Source organism: Zootoca vivipara, chromosome 4 (genome assembly GCF_963506605.1).
Source record: "Zootoca vivipara chromosome 4, rZooViv1.1, whole genome shotgun sequence".
NCBI classification, from domain to species: domain Eukaryota; kingdom Metazoa; phylum Chordata; class Lepidosauria; order Squamata; family Lacertidae; genus Zootoca; species Zootoca vivipara.
The window spans coordinates 80,845,001-80,864,296 of NC_083279.1; the positions used below are offsets into that span (position 1 = coordinate 80,845,001).

The window sequence follows — 19,296 nt, forward strand, 5'->3', positions numbered from 1 at the left end:
TTTGGACCGGTAGGGGAGGCTTTTAATACAATTAAACAGGGCATCCAGCCATGTCTTAGTGCAGGAGTCACCAATACTTCTTCATATATTTCCTAAAGAATGATGCAAACCTGACCACAAAACCATGTTAATTTGCAGCTATGTGTTGAATCTAATGATGCCCATCCACAAACATCCACTTCTGCCCGCATAAGATTATTTATTTAATATTTTATTCTTACACAAGAAGGTATTGCATATCCTTGTTGGACTGTACTGCATTTTGCACAATTAACCTTTAGAGAAAGTGTCTATACTTTGTAGGGTCTTATTTATGGCCAACACACATGACTGTTTCTGAAGTGTGGAAATATAGGAACCTATGCACTGGACCATTTTCCTTTTCCCCATTCTAGCATTGCTTTTCCTAGCCGCATCTTCACAAAAACAAAGTGGCAAATGAATTCCCATGATTTGCAGGTAGAAAAGAAGGCTGGATAGTTACTGAGCAGAATAGAGCAGTTTATTTTCATCAGGTGCAATTATATTTGAAAAATGATCAAAATGGTTATTCACACAGAAAAATACTCGTAGCTGGGTAGATGTATTGATTTAGTTCAGAAAATAACTGTTCGGCTAATGTGTCTATAATGATTACTTATTAATTTTTAAAGAGACAGTATTCACAAATCCAAACTAAATCCAAACTATCCAAATACATTCTTTAATCCACTCTGATAGCACTTTATCAGCTTATGGCTGGAGGAACCTTTTTCTGCTTTATACTTAGCTACCATGTTGCATTCATTCTTTTGCCAGCATTAATTACCAGAGGCAATAAGATTTGGGAACATTTTCATTGAATCTGTTACACTGGTGGAAACCTGTTGTTGTTTTTTAAAAAAAATACTACGCAGTCAATCTCCAAACAGTTTCCATGCCCACAAACTTGTTTAAGCTTTTGCCCCACCATTTGCTTGTCCGTCTTTATATTTCACTTCCCCATAACTACCAGGTTCATCAGCTAAACTTTTGAGATAAATACTTCTGAGCCTCCTAGTAAGAACATCTCCTAAAACAGAAAAAAATCATTTCGTAAAACAAAATGAACCCCAACCCAAAATGAACATGGAGAAAACAGCTCCTAATATTTATACTATTTTTTTGGTGTTTTATATTCTTGGTTACAATCTGGAGTATCAAAGTTCCATGATTAAATACATAGATAGAAAACCAAAATCTTAATCAGATAAAATCAACATATTATGATTTGTTGTTGTTGGTGGTTAGTCATTTAGTCGTGTCCAACTCTTCGTGACCCCATGGACCAGAGACAAGCAAATAGATGATGGTGCCATTTTTATGCTAGTCTGACTAGCTATGAAACAACAGTGATGCCGATCCCAATCTCTTCAATATGCAGCAGCTTCTTTGTGGCAAAATCCCAGTCTTTCCCCAGATCAAGACGCTGGCAAATTGCTGGAAATTCTCGTTCAGTTCTCCTTGCCCATTCAACTGCTTTCTTTACAGGTTCAAATGCCCTGTGAACAGCAGAGAAAGGAATGAATGAAATGATCATTTTGAAATGAAACAGCAACTTGACCATAGCATCAAGAGGGAAAAGACTTGTTCTGCTACACATAGAGGACAGGACTGTATCTAATGGGCCCTGTGACTATAATTGCGTAGATTTTGGCTGCACATTAGGAAAAACCTATTAACAGACAAGTCTGAAAATGGAACCAATTGCCTAGTTTGCAGGTTTTCCTTGGTAGAGGTTTTCAATTAGAGGTTGGATGCTCTAGCTCTGGATTCTGGCCTAAAAGACTCCCACCAACTTCACCAACTGTTCTTTCATTAAAACAAAGAGGGTATCTGAAATCAGCATTGTACAGATTTGTACACGTGAAGGGTCATGGGCTCAGTGGTAGCAAAGCACATGCCTTGCATGCAAAAGATCCCAGGTTCGATGCCTCACATCTCCAAATACAGCTGGAAAAGATTTCTGACAAACTCTGAAAAGCTCCTTATCAGTCAGCTTAGAAAATACTGAGCTAGATGGACCATTGGACTAGATGGACTAGATGGATGACATTCCTAAGCCTTTTTTATTCCAGTGAGATTTATGTGAATGTTTCCAATGGATTGTGAGTACCCTTAACATATCTATACCACAAACTAATTACAACCAACTGTAATTTGGGAAAACCTAAGGGGAAAAACTTTCCACAGTCCCCCAACGATACAGGGGACAGGTATCTGTTGGGTGTTGGTGTCATTCATTCTCAGAAAGCAAGAACATTCTGTGTTGCTGTTATCTGTGAGAAGCTAGTTTCCAGAAGCTGCTAGCTTGGACAGCTACAAGGTCAAAGGAGGACGTAATCTGGGCATGTGCAGCTTATGGGGAGTGATGGTGAGAACTCTTTAAAGGAGTCTGATCTGGCTGGATGTAAAGAGACCTCTGCCTGGAGAGGCAGAAGCAATGAACTCTTTTCTTTGTAAATAGTGTTTGTAACCATCATGCTTTTTATGACTGGCAGTAAAACTGCTTTTCTGTCTGAAACTGGAAATCTGTGATTCATTTGCCTCTTCTCTCTCTGAGCTCAGCCTGGGTATCCTTCAGGCTGGAAAGCTACGTTTCTCTGCTAATTGGGCCAGCTATGTGGGAAGCTCCGCAGGTCCCATTTTGAAGTTTTTACAACGGCATCAACCCAGGTAGAAGATTTATCTCTAAAGTTAGCATTTGAAATGGATTTAGTTACAGACTGGATGGTTAGAACCTCAGACTCCTGATGAACGTAGCCTTCTCCTAATGTTGGACATGGTCAGTCCTCTTTTCCAAAGCCTAAAGTTTCACATTAAACAAGTTATTATTATTTGAAATACAAGTTACTGTTTAAGCTGCACTCAGACGTCACCCACTTGGAGTCTCATATCCTGAAACATCCCCCTCAATATGTGTTTTACAACCAGAGGAGGGCAAATGGCAAATGGAGCACCGACCTGCCTGCCCTCAGCCAGTCGCCACCTTTCCTGCTTTACTTAAAGCCAGTCAGAGTGGCTCTACCTGTCAATGGCGCAGGATACATTGCTGATCTCCCTGACTTCCACCTACAAGTCCCAAAGCCGCCCCCCCCCTGTTTACAGCCTCAGTTTGCTTTGACTCAAGGAAGTCCTAGTACTACGGATTACCGTAATGCCTACAACTGATTTAAACACTTCAGCTTTTAGATAAGAGTTGCCTGAAATGTTAAGTCTGCTTACAAAACGTACCATGATGAGGGAGAGTCATTCAGTGTTGTTAAAGATCTGAAGACGAGGCCTTCCAGTCGCTTGAAACGTATAACCTGTAGCACCAGAAGTGTAGCAATCAACCGCAACAGCTTCTCTTTTCCTTTGGGGCCTGGATGAATAAGAAACAAGCAGTACCATTTAACTGGCTACGTTTCATATTAAAGAATTAATTCTTAAAAGTACTCCTAACTAAAGTGTCGGTGCTGTTGTCGAGCAGATTGGTGGTACTGACAGAGGAACCCTCCATATCTAAAACTTGAGTATCAAAAGATTTTGCCTCTAAGAGTGCATGGATTCTGTCTGTCAGTTTGCATTTCTCAGTACAGAAAGTATTGATCTGATGTGTAGAGAGCTTTTCTATTCTAATTAATTCAAGAGGGTTCAGGAAGCTTCTCTGTGTGAAAGAAACAAGCAGAAAATTCATGTTATTTGGGTTATTCCTTCAGAGCAGCTGAGTACAGCTGACTTCTTAAACTGGTTGTGTTATCTCTCTCAGTCAAGGTCAGGCTGACTATAATAATAAGGCCAGAAGGAGCCTGGGTTTCTCTTTCTATCTCTCTTCCTTCTGGTGTGGTGTTCTGTACATAATATGCTTAGTGTGAAGGTTTAGTCTTATTATAAGTCATTGTAAGTTTAAGTTAAGTCTGCTTTCTTATGGACAGTAGTGCCAATCCTGAATATATTGGATTTGCGGCCATTATGCTCATTTGCCTTCAGTAGCAGTAAAGCTCTGCTGGATGAAATGTAATTGCCTCTGGTCTATTTTTTTGGAATCCCGCAACGTGTTTAAGTTTTTACTCTGCTAACTATACATTGGGAGTTCTGCTCTCAATCATATTGAGTAGAATTCTATGACACCCTCACTCCCCAAATCCATTCCATTGAGCTTTTATTATAGCTGTAAATAGTATTTCTGAAAACCAAAATGTCTAACTATATATAAAATTATTTTGATGCCCACTGGATCATTTACTGTTGCTGAGTGGCAGGCCCACAGTTTGCTCATCTTGCCCTGCTGCAGAACCGGGAAAAAGTCTGTATACAGCCATAAAGCAAACAACAGCAATAACATTTTTCTTTTTTGTTCATGTGAACTTTTGTAGGACAATTTGTGAGTATGCCAGGAGAGCTGTGTATGCACTTTATAAACACTATGCCTAGGTTCCACTGAAATCAATAGGATTTAAGTTAGTCATTACCGACTTTTCACAATGCTTTCAGTGGGAATAAGCATTTCAGAAGTTCGAGTACACTGTATAAAGGAAGTAAAATGGGATTTACCAAGTGAATTAATTCCCTTTTTTGCAAGTGAAACGTTGACAAAATAATCCACATCGAAATCCAGAAGAGTCCCAAGCTCAGGGATCAGCTGCCAAAAACCATCCTGGAATATAAAAGGAAAACACATTCATAAAAATAAAATGGGGGAAGAGGAGAATTGTTGTGTGAAAGCTATTCTTTCTTTCTTTTTTTAAGGAAAATAAACACATGTCATGAATGGCTCTGTTAAAAAGAAACCAGGCAGCCTCCTTAACATAGGTGAGGCACAAATGGCAAAAAAGGTAAGGCTTCTCATGTAACGGAGGTGGAAAATTTGTCTTCTGGATAGGGTTGCGTTTCCCTGGGGGTAATCTGTTTAAGGCTGCATGCCAAAAGTGGGCAGGGCCAGAACAAAAAATGGGGTGGGATGCCCCTTTTCTGTTTTTGCTTTCTCCCTGTTTTTGCCTTTCTTTCCATCTGTATGAAATTGGGCCAAATATTGTGTGTAGCCCTCAGGTTGTAGGTTGCCCACCTATGTCATTAACATGGGAAGAGACCCAAAGTCCGTCCGTCCCCCGTTCCCACCCCCCCGGTTATACTTTGTGTTTTCTGTGAGATCTTACTCTGAAATTCTTTCTGTTATTCTATGCTATGTTTCGTTTTTGTTTTAATGTCTAAACTGCTTGACGCCCGAAGAACCTGTGTATTGAGGCATCTAGGATATGCAAATACATAAACAAAATACTGCTTCATTTAGGAATTTCTATACCACCCCATCAATGGTGTCCTCTCTGGGCAGCTCACAAATGTAAATCAATAAAATATAAAGACAACCATAAAGCTGCAACAACCAACTCTATTTGTCAAAACGTCCCTTCCCCACAGTATCAGAGGGATAGGCCCTCTGTTTCTGCAAAGTAATGGTAGAGTCATGGGCGTAACCAGGATTTTTGTGGGGGGCAGGACTTTTGTTAGGGGGGCAGAACCACTAGTTAAGTACTTTTATTGTTTTACTTTATCTGGGGGGGGCGCAACTGCCCCCTCTGCTCCCCCTGGCTATGCCCATGGGTAGGGTCCATTTGTCTGGGTTCCCCCCCTCTTTTCTTGCAACAGCTATAGATAAAAAGAGAGTGCATACCTGATTCTGGAGTTTAAAGAGTTGAGGCCAGGATACAACCCTTTGCGGCTTCTGTGCAGGAAATGATTGATGCTTTTTTATTTTGCACTTCTTCATGAGAGTATCCTTTAAAGAGAGAGAGAGACAGACAACAGTGTTGAGTGAAAAATATCCCCCCCCTCCCCGAGCTAGTCCTCAAGGGATGTGAAGAATCACAACCTAACCCAGCACATCTAAAAGCCCTGTTCTCTAAGGGTAGGCGCTTCATCAAGAATAGTCATATAGGCTAGAGAAGCAATAAGCACAGATAAGCCTATAATAATAATAATAATAATAATAATAATAATAATAATAATAATAATAATTTATTGGACAAGTACATTTTTCAACATACTTAGAATTTGTTTCGGCTACATTGCAATGTAAACATACACACACTGTTCCACTCACAATACAAATAAGCAAAGAAACCCACCCATAATTGACCTCCCCTTCAGCTATGCATCTACAAATTTAACAATTTAATGGCACAAGGGAAAAAACTGTTCCTGTGCCTGGCCGATTTTGTATATGAAGACCTGTAGCGACGTCCAGATGGGAGTAAATCTAGCAGATGATGGCAGGGATGTAAAGGATCTGCTGCAATTCTCTCTGCTCTCTTCTTAACTCTGGTAGCATAGATTGACTCTATTGTAGGCAAGCTAGCACCAGTTACCCTTTCTGCAATTCTTACAGCTCGTTGGAGACTTTTCTTGTCTGTCTTGGATTCTGTACCATACCAAGCAGTAATAGAATTATACAGAACAGTTTCAATGATGCTTCTGTAAAATTGGATCAACACTTCCTAGGGCAATTTAAATTTCTTTAGTTGGCGCAGAAAATACAACATCTGGTGGACCTTTTAAATAATACTATTGATGTTGCTTGACAACATTGTTGAAGAATCATAACCTAACCCAGCACATCTAAAAGCCCTGTTCTCTAAGGGTAAGCGCTCCATCAAGAATAGTAGTATAGGCTAGAGAAGCAATAAGCACAGATAAGCATATATAGATATAAAATCACCCCGCCTTCGCCGGAATGTCCCTGGGTGGAATACAATTAAAATACAGTTTTAAAAATAGTTAAAGACATCGTACCTCCTGCAAGCTATAGTGCATCTTGTGAGAAGCCTCAGGGGGTTCCTTTGAGCGCTGCACTTCTGGCACTCTGCGAAGAGGGCTGACTGACTCCTGTGCGATTCCTTGTGCAAACGCTTTTAGGTGTACTGGAGAAAGTGTAAAAGGAGCAAACGCTCTTTCAGCTGGAAGCGTTGGAGGTGGAAACGGATCCTTCTGTTGAAGCATATCAAATTTCCTCAAGCTAAAGGCTTGGGGGATTGCCGGTGAACCAAACGGACCAGTGGCAGGTGATCCAAAAGTAGAACCAAACGGACCAGTGGCAGGTGATCCCGAAGCAAACATGCTGCGGATGCCTCCAGGCAGAGGAGGTGGTGGAGCAGCAGCAGCAGCGGTACTTATTGGAGCTTGGGGAATTGCCTGTGAATCCAAACTGGGACTGGAAGTAGAACAAAACAGGCCAGCTGCAGATGACCCAAAAGCCAACGTGTTGGGGATGCCTCCAGGCACAGGCGGCAGTGGTGAAGCACTGCTTATCGGAGCTTGGGGGACTGCCTGTGAACCAAAGTGACCAGCTGCAGGTGATCCAAAAGTAGGTGATCCAAAAGCAGGACCAAACAGACCAGTTGCAGGTGATCCAAACGTGTGGATGTTCCCAGATAGAGGACAAGGAGGCGGTGGAGGAAGGGTGCTTATCGGAGCACTATTTTGGATTCCAAAACCGAAGCCCAAGGAGCTACCTCTAAGCTCGCTGTGAGCAACAAAAGCAGAAGGCACCTACGGCGTAAAGGTTGTTATTTTAGACTCAAATTTGGTTCACACACATTCTGCTTTTCCTGCATTAACTTCCGCAGCCTTGAAAAATCTGCTTCTGAAACCCCTCACACAAACTCTTGTAATGTTAAGGTATGCCTCCCACCAAAGTTGTACAACTGATTAAAAAAAAAATCCCCAGAAGGTGTGCCTTGGGAGAACTTCCTTAGAGGACCTTTGGATTGTGGCGAGATTGCTGTCTATAATGGGATTGCCTGGCAGCAGGGGTGTCTAACCAGTGGCCACGAGGTGTCAGTAGACTCCAACTCCCACCACCCAGCATGGTAAACAGTCAAAAATGATGGGACTTGTAGCACAGCAACATCTGGAGGGCCATGCTCGAGCAACCCTTGCCTTGGAGTACTCCCTGATCATAACTTGGGATTTAACAGAAGAATGAATGTTAGCATTTCCTAGTGGTTCAGCATCTTTACAAGAATGAATTGTGAGTAGATAGTTTCTTAATCCTTATTGAACGTTTAGGGTGGGAAAAGCAATCAATGCTTGGAAAAGGGGGCACACCCAACAGTGTGTGTGTGTGTGTGTGTGTGTGTGCACGCACGCACACACGCATAAAGAAAAGTTTTGCAAGGGGAAGAAGCAGAGTTAGCTGTGATCTGAAGGCAACTGGTGGTATCTCTCTCTGGGGACTGGATGCGAAGGAGTAGATCAGCTGCATGGCAGGAGAGCATATACCAGTTGCCTCCACTTGTGTGTTCCACTTCTATATTTGTAAACAATCCAAATACAGTGGTGCCTCGCTTAATGAATGCCCTGCTTAACGAAATTTCCGCTTAACGAAAGGATTTTTCGAGCAGAGGTTGCCTCGCTAGACGAATGCGTTTTACGAAAAATTCGTCTAGCGAATCACGGTTTCCCATAGGAATGCATTGAAATTCAATTAATGCGTTCCTATGGGCAAAAAAAATTCAAAAAGAATTCAATGCATTCCTATGGGATTCGCTAGACGAATTTTTCACTATAAGAAAAGACCTGTGGAACAAATTAATTTCGTCTAGCGAGGCACCACTGTATTACAAAAATGCTGTAGGTATCCAAATAGCACGGCTGCCCCTGGAATTTCTCACTGCTTAGGAAAGCAGTGTGCATTCCACATATGACCAGACTAGGAGGCTTTCAGAATTACCTTCTTTGTTGTTAAGTTTACTGGAGAAGAAATCTCATCTGCTAATTCAGGCATGATGTCAGGTGTGGAAGTATCACTCAACTATGAAGAAAAATCAATTCATTCAGACTCATATATGGTTCACACATGTTATAAGGAATGCGGGTGGCGCTGCGGTCTAAACCACTGAGCCTCTTGGGCTTGCCGATCAGAAGGTTGGTGGTTTGAATCCGCACAACAGTGTGAGCTCCTGTTGCTCTGTCCCAGCTCCTGCCTACCTAGCAGTTTCAAAAGCATGCCATCTACAAAAGTAGATAAATAGGTACCGCTGCGGCGGGAAGGTAAACAGCGTTTCCGTGCGCTCTGGTTTCCGTCACGGTGTTCCGTTGCACCAGAAGCGGTTTAGTCATGCTGGCCACATGACCTGGAAAGCTGTCTGTGGACAAACGCCAGCTCCCTCGGCCTGAAAGCGAGATGAGTGCCGCAACCCCATAGTCGCTTTTGACTGGACTTAACTGTCCAGGGGTCCTTTACCTTTTACCTTTACCTTTTCCCTACATTATCATTCAAAACCCTGGAAAATCTGTTTTTGAATCCCCTTCAATGTTTAGATGTGCCTCCCACTGAGTCATACAAGTGGTCAAAAAGATCCCCCGAATTTCTGTCTGAAGAGAACTTCCTTAAGAGGAATTTTAGAAACGCACATGAAATAATGTTAACATTGGAAGCAGTTTTTGGTATCTTTCTCTGGGGACTGGATGAGAAGGAGTGGATCAGCTGTGTGGCAGGCATACGCGCATGCTGGTTGCCTCTGCTTTGGCTCTACTATATGTGTAAACAAACCAAGTATTACAAAAGTATTCTAAGTGCCCAGTGCTCTCTTCCTCCAAAAAAGACACCTGCATGAAGTAGTACTGACCCAGGGGAAGCAGTATGCACTTAGCATATGCCCCGACTAAGCAGCTTTGGGGATTACCTTCAAGTCAGAACTGAGAAGAGAACTGCTCATGTCACCTGCCGGCATGCCACCTGTAAATTCCTCCTCCATATGAAACGGCAGTGACATACTCAAATCTTCTGCCTCAGTAAGTGGAACTGCCTTCTTGGGTTCCTTAAGAAATGATACCCGCCGTAGAGGAGCAAATGACATACATTCAGGCACGTGGTCAGCCATGGAAACAGTAGATTTCTGCGGAGTAATTTTTTTTCTTTTAGACTCACAGGTGGGAAAACACACATTGTTTTTATATATCATTATTCACAAGCTTATTCACAATGCTTATATAACCCCCCCCCTTCTATGTTATAATGTATTCATGTACAGTCATACCTTGGGTTACGAACACTGCGGGTTACACATTTTCGGGTTGCGGACCGCGCTGAACCCGGAAGTACAGTGGTACCTCTACTTACGAATTTAATGCGTTCCAAACGCACATTTGTAAGTAGAAAAAAATTGTAAGTCGAATCCCATAGGAATGCATTGGGAGAAAAAATTCGTAAGTAGAAAAAATCCTATCTAAACCGCATCCAAGATGGCGGATGGAGCTCCATTCGTAAGTAGAAACATTCATAAGTAGAGTTATTCGTAAGTAGAGGTACCACTGTACCGGAATGGGTTACTTCTGGGTCTCGGCGCTCGCGCATGCGCAGAACCACAAAATGACATTACACGCATGCACAAAAGCGCCAAATCGTGTCACATGTGTGCGCAGTTGCGGCGCTTCAGGCTGCGAATGCTGCGGGTTGTGAACGTGCCTCCTGCACGGATCACGTTCGCAACCAGAGGTATGACTGTATATGTTCTTCAATGTAAATTACTCAGAGACCTGTTTGATGACAAGCAACTAGTAGGTTTAACAAAAACAACAGTAATCCATGATCTGTCAGAAAGAAACCTCCTTAAGAGGTTTTATTCTGGAAATATAAACTACAGGCACCAAACATAAAAAATCACTTTTACTTAAAGGGGGGAAAAATCTTTAAAAACTATACTAGATCTGTAGTCAACATAAACTGTAAATAATATCTGGGATTAGGCACTGAGTGCTTTTATTCCTTTAATGCTAGTGCCACAGGAAGTTACAAATGTGTTAACTTATCCCATTCAGCAAAGTTACTTCTAAGTAAACACGAATGGATCACGACGATGGAGGAAGGCATTGTCGGATAATAAAGCTCTGTACCAGAGCTTCTCAAACTTGGATCTCCTGCTGTTTTTAGACTACAACTCTCATCATCTCTAGCTAGCAAGACTCAGTGGTCAGGGATTATGGGAACTGTAGTCTAAAAACAGCTGGAGACCGAAGTTTGGGAAACTCTGCTCTATACTGCTCTGTGTAGAGCTACCATTTTAATTCATGCTGACTTAGTAAAAACCTTAGTTCTGGGCTAGCAAGAATAAAATCTGTGTGCCCCCCCCCAAATAACTACATCCTCACATTTATTTGTCTCCGCTGAAACAGGTAGGCTTCTTAGGAAACAGAGGCAGCTCCTATGTTCCAAATAGTTGTGTGTGCAACTTATTATTAACTAAAGCTTGCAAGTGTTTTCATGACACAGGTTTAACTGAAAAGTTTCATCTTGGGAAAAATGCTTTCTAGAAGTGAATCATTGAGGCCTTTGAGTTATGTTAGATTAGTTCTTAATCTTGTCTAATAAACACCAAGATTGTATCTATTATTACATTTATTAAAAGGGATTTTAATACTGAGTTCAATGGGACTCAAAGGTCAGAATGTGTATGACTCTATCCTTAAACATGTGCAATGAATTTTAAAAAACAGCTCTAATTAAAATGGCTGACCAATAAACTGTTTCATGTTTTTTGTTGTATTTTTTGCAGCAATATACCTCAAGTTCCCTCACCCTTTTTTTGCTTTTCTTTTTCTTTTTCATCACAAATTCTATTTCGTCCTTCTCAATAGTCACTTCTTCATAAACTCCTAAATCTTCTGCTAAATGAAAGTCAAGCATCGTCTATATATGGGTGGTGAGAGGTGGGGGGATAGAATAAAAGGAAGCATAATTAGTAATGATTATTGTACTAGTAATAATAAAACATGTCAGGGGTATAGTTGGGATCAAGACTGTGATACATGGAGGAGGTTTTTTTTTAAAAAACAACAACCCTAAAAACAAATTCTCCCCAGTGCCATATCCCTGTCAAAAAAAATGCTCTCAAGTGTCTGTACAGTTTTCGAGCATAATCTGTTCCGGGAGTCCATTAGATTCACAAAACCATTCAAAAATCAACAAGTGGCTTCCGATTGGCTGCAGGAGTTTCCTGCAGTCAAGTGGAAGCCACGTCGGATGTTCGGCTTCCGAAAAATGTTTGCAATCTGGAACACTTACTTCCGGGTTTGCGGCGTTCGGGAGCCAAGCTATTCGACAACCAAGGTACCACTGTAAAAGTTTTCCTCCCTGAGCAAACAGCAACTTCTTGGGAATGGGGGCACAATTCCTCCCACAGTGTGTCCCCTTCCCCACCTTTGAAAACAGTTGTGGGGGATGAAGAGCTCTTAGAATTTGAAATGCAGAACAGTGTCTTCAACCCAGCCAATGTAGTGCAACCTATATATTTTGGATCACAACTTTCATCATCCCTGACCACTGGCCATGCTAACTGGGGCGGATGGGAGTTGAGAGTACAAAACATCTGGAGGGCACCACATTGGCCGCCACTGTTTTAATTTCATTAAATTTCATTCCCATGTCTCAGTGTTCAAGACATTTGCAAACGAAGGTGAACAAAGGCAGAACAGGCAAATTAAACGCTAAGTTAGTAAGAGGGAACTGACCCATCGAAGTATGGCTCTAGTTTTTGTCTAATGAAATGTCAAGGTTGTATCTAAGTATAATTACACTTATTAATACGGACTTTAATACTGAGCTCAATGCAATTCACAAGTCAGGACATGTAAGAGTCCAACCTTAACCTCATACAATTAAGCAAAGGCAACAACAATTGAAATGGCTGACCAACATACGGTTTCAAGTATTTTTTTTCTTTTTGTCAACATACTTCACGTTCTCTTTCCTCCTCCTCCTCAACGATGAAGGCGCTTGATGACTGGAACAAACACACACACAGAGAGAGAGGTGGTGGGGAAATGAGATAAAATAGGGAAGGAAGGAAAATTAGTAATAATGAAAAAAGCATTTTACCATGTCCATGGACCACAGACCACTTCATGAGATGCATGAAGTGGAGTGCATGAAGGGAGAAGAGGACCAAGAAAGTGTTGGATACATACAAAACTTAGGGACTTGCAAGGAGCCACCTGTCCTTTTGACTGATATTCCATGTAGGGTAAGAAGTCTACATCCACCATGGCTACAAGTTCCAAAACATCCAGAGTATCAGCAGTCTGGTCTTCCTTTGTATCCTGAATGTGGGGCAGGGCAGGGGATGAATAAAAAGCACCACAAAAATAAGTATTAAAAAGCAGGGTTATAAATTACGTAAAATAATGTGCATGCTTCAAGATACAAAAATGAACACTGGAATTAATCTGAACTGGGATGGGGAAATCCTAAGAAAAACATAGCTTTAAGACAGAGGTGGGGAACCTGTATACCTGAAGGAACGTCTCCACCCTCATCGTTCAGCCCGGACATTGAGGTCCAGCTCCGAGGGCCTTCTGGCAGTTCCCTCACTGCAAGAAGTGAGGTTACAGGGAACTAGGCAGAGGGCCCGTCAGATGTCAAGGAAATAAACAACTGTCAGACTTTTAGAAGACATCTGAAGGCAGCCCTGTTTAGGGAAGTTTTTAATGTCTATTTTAAATATTCTGTTGGGAGCTGTCCAGAGTGGCTGGGGAAACCAATATGTTGTTGTTGTTGAACTACCATACCATTGGCTATGCTGGATGAGCCTGATGGAAGTTGGAGTCTAACAACATCTAGAGCAGGCATCCCCAAACTCGGGGACCCCAAACAACATCTAGAGCAGGCACCCCCAACTCGGCCCTCCAGATGTTTTGGGACTACAACTCCCATCATCCCTAGCTAACAGGACCAGTGGTCAGGGATGATAGGAATTGTAGTCCCAAAACATCTGGAGGGCTGAGTTTGGGGATGCCTGATCTAGAGGGCCACAGGTGAGACACCCCTGCTTTAAGCAGATTCAGCATGTTCTCCACTATGTGCTGCTCTGCTTGGCTGTAGGAAGCCCCCTTATGCAGTGTTTCCCCCCAGTTTGCATTGGTCCATGCGTAACCCAGAGTGGAGCTCCTTTCAGGTAAAGAATGCCTCCTCACCCCACAGATGACGCAACATGCAAATTTGGTGCTTCACACTCAGGCACAAATGATGTGAGCAGTCCCTCTGTGCAATGGCATGGAGCAGCCTGTTTATTATGTTACATCATCATCATCATCATTTATTTATACCCTGCCCATCTGGCTGGGTTTCCCCAGCCACTCTGGGCGGCGCCCAACAGAATACTAAAGCATCAAATATTAGAAACTTCCCTAAACAGGGCTTAGGGATGTATCTTAAAAAGCAGAGACATCACCTTGCCGACAAAGGTCCGTATAGTTAGAGCTGTGGTTTCCCCAGTAGTGATGTATGGAAGTGAGAGCTGGACCATAAAGAAGGCTGATCGCCGAAGAATTGATGCTTTTGAATTATGGTGCTGGAGGAGACTCTTGAGAGTCCCATGGACTGCAAGAAGATCAAACCTCTCCATTCTGAAGGAAATCAGCCCTGAGTGCTCACTGGAAGGACAGATCGTGAAGCTGAGGCTCCAATACTTTGGCCACCTCATGAGAAGAGAAGACTCCCTGGAAAAGACCCTGATGTTGGGAAAGACTGAGGGCACTAGGACAAGGGGACGACAGAGGACGAGATGGCTGGACAGTGTTCTCGAAGCTACCAACATGAGTCTGACCAAACTGCGGGAGGCAGTGGAGGACAGGATTGCCTGGTGTGCTCTGGTCTATGGGGTCATGAAGAGTCGGACACGACTAAGTGACTAAACAACAACAACAAACAGGGCTGCCTTCAGGGCTGCCCACCACATCAGTGGTGGGGAACCTTTGACGCACCATATGTTGCTGAACTATGGTCCCCATCAGCCACAGCAAGCATGGCCAATGGGAAGGGATGATGGGAGTTGTAGTTTAACAATATCTGGAGGGCCAAAGGTTTCCCACACCTGTGTTACATCACCTTGCCTGCCCCAATTTTGCAATGTGTCCAAGAAATGAGATTAACAGTTATGATACTTCGAACAATTGTTCAATGGCGATAGTCATCTCAGTTAAGAAGAAAGCTGGGTAACCAAGTACACTCCCCTGCTTGTTCTGCAAAATGGAGACCAGTTGAAAATGCAATGCATTTTACAGCTGTTCTGAGGAAAACAATGCCAAGGGAGAGAGGGTACAAGTGGTTAGCAGAGAAGCATAAGGAAGAACAGAACAAAGATAAAGTTTTTTTGAAAAGAAAGAAAGAAGTGAAGGTGAAAAACAAGTGAAATAGAATCTTTAGATTCCAGGGAGAAAAATAGTATTTAGACTAGACACAAAGGTTTTCAAGAGATGAGATGAAAGAAAAGCACTGATTCTGGGGAAGGCATGAAGGGGACCTGGGTGGAGTCTCCTGAGCAGGAGTATAAAATGATTCATGGATTACATGACCCAAGTGGTACCAGGATACAACCCATCTTTAGGTGCTTCTTCTTCCCAGCACCTCCTATACTTCTGATGCTCAGTAATAATAAATGCAGTCATTAATATCAGGTCAATAAGAAAACTGATGAAAGTATGAATGGTGGGCCCAAGGATTAAGGAACAGCTCATGCATATAAAATACCTCAGTGAACACACGTACCCTTTCCTCTATTGCCACAAAACTTGTAAACTGGGTCACAATAGAGTTCTTCAGACTGAGCTCAATGATTTGGGACTTCAGCAGCTGCTTCTTCATCTAAATAGGCAAGACACAGGCAGATTGTTATTTCAAAACAACGCACAGAGCTCTAATTAAAGCAGGTGAAGTATAGGGCTGAAAACAGTGAAGAGATGATTCTCCGAATGGTGAATCAAATAAGCGTTGGCAAACCACTCCCAAAGTAATAAGGTCAGTTTGGCTATATCGTGGCTGCTGAAAAGAAAAGCTGGCTACAAAAGCTGTGAGGTTTTAAATTTGAAGGCATCTGTCTTGCTCCACATACAATGACCCCTAGTCCCCTCCCTGTCAGAAAGGGATTCCTTCCCTCCCCAAAGTGTAGCTAAAAACAAAGCCGCATACTAATGCATTTATTCTTGCCCAGGGGCCGAAACAGGAGCAGAGATTTCAGGTCCTGGGCAGAGCAATCCTAAAACCACATGGCACTGGGACCCCACATATTGTTGGAACTTCAGATACGCTCATCTGAATCCATAGTACTGCTTTGATCACATGGTTACGGATGTAAAAAAAAGCAGCAATTTCCATTCCAGCCTGTATCCACCACAATCAGTGCTGTTTCTGTTCCACTGCAGTTCCGTTTCCGTCAAATACTACGCTATTTGTCTTGCTATCCATTATTTAACGCATGCTATGTAGGTCACAGAAAGTACACAGCAATTTTTATCAACTTGCACAATAATCTTTTCAAAGCAAATCTTATATTCTTTAAAACTGATATTTTTGTAATGTGCAGATTTGTGTAGGTTTAATCAATTACAGTGCAATTTTATACATGCCTCTTCAGAAATAAGCCACACTGAATTCAATTGGATACGTACAATGTATACGACTGTGGCCCTAACCTCCTACAATTAATCAAAAGTCATATCTAAATGAGCAGCAGCTATAACTAAAATGGCTGGCCATTAAATTGTTCCATGTTTTTCATTTTACTTTTTTTTTTTGGCAACATACCTCATGTTCTGTTTCATCTTCATCAAGAATCCCTTGTTCATAATCTCGAATGAAGGCTCTTGCTGCAAGTTTGTGCAGCATCTATACATATTGGGCAGTGGAGGAGGCGGCAGAGGGGGAGAGACAACAAAGAATTAGTAGCAGTAAAAAAATATGTATATACAAAAACCAAGTTTTTTAAATAATTATTACAATTTAAGCAACATTTAGGCTGCAACCCCAGATTCACTTACCAGATACTTAGACCCGCTGACCTAAAAGGAAGTTGTGAGTAGACATTTATAGGATTACTACACTCAGTCAGGATCAATACCATGATACATTGGGAAGGGGTTTTATTTTTTTAAGGAAAGAAAACATTTTCCTCCTGTGCCATGTTACTAACAAAAATTGCCCACAGGGGCAATTGCAGTTTCCCTCCCAGAGCAAATGGCAGCTTTGGGGGGAGGGGCAAAAATTATCCAACAATTCAGAGGGGGGGATATGATTAAATGACTGCCACCTGCAATAATAATATCTATCTAGCTATCATCTAGCTATCTAGCTATCCAGTATACCTGAAGGAGCGTCTCCACCCCCATCGTTCTGCCCGGACACTGAGGTCCAATGCCGAGGGCCTTCTGGCAAGAAGCCAAGTTGCAGGGAACCAGGCAGAGGGCCTTTTCGGTAGTGGTGCCCACCCTGTGGAATGCCCTCCCATCAGATGTCAAAGAGAAAAACAGCTACCAGATTTTTAGAAGACATCTGAAGGCAGCCCTGTTTAGGGAGGCTTTTAATGTTTAATAGATTATTTTATTTTTTCTGTTGGAAGCCGCCCAGATGGGCGGGGTATAAATATTATTATTATTATTATTATTATTATTATTATTATTATTAATATCATCTAGCTATCTAGCTATCATGATTTATACCCTACTCTTTCTTCCAAGGAAAGCTCTTCCCTTTTAAAGTACAGCCTAAAGACTCTAATTTCAGAATGACAGCCTTTCCACTCTAATAAAAATGCAAGAATGCGATTGTGCAGCCCCACCCCAGAGGATTTGTGGTGCCTCATCAGAATCCTGGGTTTGCATGATGTCAGGGCAGGGTAGGGGTGTGTGAGAAGGAAGGCGGGTTGTACAACAGCAGCAGCCATGCATGGGAGTGAGGGGGTGGTTTAAAACAACAGCTTCTAAATGCCCTATTCCTACTTGTTTTAGACCCTGAAGTAGCTTATGAGAGACGCATGAGGCAATTTGTGTGGCATGAGCTCACCGTGCCCGTTGTCTTCTGCAGCTCAGTTGTGGACACCACAGTCTGCAGCTCTTTGTTGTCTATTAGTGCATTTAAAGTGGCCTGAAAGAAAGAAGAACAAGCAGAAATATTCCTTTTGTTTTAATTAAATATGCTGAATATTCACTGCAACGGGTAACAGAATGCACTGTTACTTTTTCATGCAAGTACGGTGACATAAAAACAGCATGGAGCATAAATCATGCTGCATGCTGTTTTTTTTGTCACCGTACTTGGCATCTCATAAAATCAATTACTTTTGTAGGTCTGAAGGACCACCTGACTCCTTATACCCCTGCCCAATCACTGAGCCCCATGGCTCTAGAAGCTGGGCATTCAGAGTTGCGGGTCCAAGACTATGGAACTCCCTCCTAGCTGAGATTAGACAGGCACCCTCAGGCACTGACACTTTCCTATTCTGACAAGTGCTTTAAAATAATGTTTGGGTTTTGCTTGGTTTTTAAGATGGCCATTCATAGTTTTTATCTCCATATGGTTTATTTTTAGGCACACCACTTAGAAATACTAATGATTCAGCGGCATATAGTGTGTGTTGGCATCCGTCTGCCTTGGGAGACAATGGAGGAGAGTGCCTTTGGAGGTGAAGCCAAACTGTTGGAAGGTAACAGAGCCTGCTGTGGCTGTAGAGACCGATAGGGGAAAGACATGTTTTGTTGCATCTGGGGAAGATGAAGGAGATGCCTTAAATAGCTAAATAAGACATGTTACATATAATATATAATTTGTGGTTGCTAAAATGGGCATATTTGTCCAGAGGTGAATTTAAGACTTAATAGTCTTAAGGGGGGGAAGGGGAGTGTCCTTTTTAGATGATGATGTTAGCAGGTGGTGGGTGGACCTTTGAGGTCTCTTCCAATTCTACTCTAAAATATGGCCAGGCCGCTCAGCTGTGTTTGAGGTGCCTCCTGTTCGTGCCAAGTGGACAACTGCATTTGTCATGCTTACTACTGCTATAGTATTGTTTTGCCTGCTCCACAATTCTTAGCAGAGTCAATTTCACTTCAGCAGAAAGGTTCGTCGTTCTTGCGTTTCTCCACTCTCACTTAAACTTACCATGTGCGCCATTACATTGGGGGGGGGATTCCAAAGCACTTGCACGGAGCTAAAAGTATTAGGCAGTTGCTTGTCACAAGGTGGTGAGATTAGGTTGGCAAACAAGCTTATTACCTGAGTACAGTGAGAGATGAATCCATAGATCAGAAGTCGGTCATGATTGAAGAGAGACTGTATCTGAGCAGGGGCATACATTAGCTCAGGTGCATCAAAATCAAACTGCTGCCATTTGATGGAAATGGCATTGCACCCCACAGAAGACATTCTTGATGTCTGACTCTTCATCTGGATGCAGAGAAGGAAACAGAAAATTATTATTTGTTGCTTGTCACTTCGCACAGGTTAAAAAAGGACACAGGAATTATATAGCTACG

General features: G+C 42.3%; 1 protein-coding gene across 6 annotated transcripts in view; it reads right to left on the reverse strand.

Moving 5' to 3' along the window:
- Positions 1-484: 484 nt before the first annotated feature.
- Positions 485-19,296, reverse strand: part of PARP4 (poly(ADP-ribose) polymerase family member 4) — a 55,843-nt gene continuing 37,031 nt past the window's right edge. For 2 of the 6 annotated variants that reach the window (XM_035115123.2, XM_035115122.2), the window contains exons 26-40: positions 19,037-19,207; positions 17,831-17,911; positions 16,577-16,657; positions 15,542-15,637; positions 12,964-13,095; positions 12,732-12,779; positions 12,062-12,196; positions 11,561-11,686; positions 9,684-9,896; positions 8,729-8,809; positions 6,790-7,545; positions 5,672-5,776; positions 4,555-4,657; positions 3,253-3,382; positions 485-1,520 (exon numbers count right to left, since the gene is read on the reverse strand). In XM_035115123.2, the coding sequence (XP_034971014.1) occupies positions 1,358-1,520; positions 3,253-3,382; positions 4,555-4,657; positions 5,672-5,776; positions 6,790-7,545; positions 8,729-8,809; positions 9,684-9,896; positions 11,561-11,686; positions 12,062-12,196; positions 12,732-12,779; positions 12,964-13,095; positions 15,542-15,637; positions 16,577-16,657; positions 17,831-17,911; positions 19,037-19,207 (2,421 nt within the window). In that variant the 3' untranslated portion in view covers positions 485-1,357. The remainder of the gene's footprint in view (positions 1,521-3,252; positions 3,383-4,554; positions 4,658-5,671; positions 5,777-6,789; positions 7,546-8,728; positions 8,810-9,683; positions 9,897-11,560; positions 11,687-12,061; positions 12,197-12,731; positions 12,780-12,963; positions 13,096-15,541; positions 15,638-16,576; positions 16,658-17,830; positions 17,912-19,036; positions 19,208-19,296) is intronic. The other 4 variants (XM_035115124.2, XM_035115126.2, XM_035115125.2 and 1 more) reach the window with 4 other exon arrangements.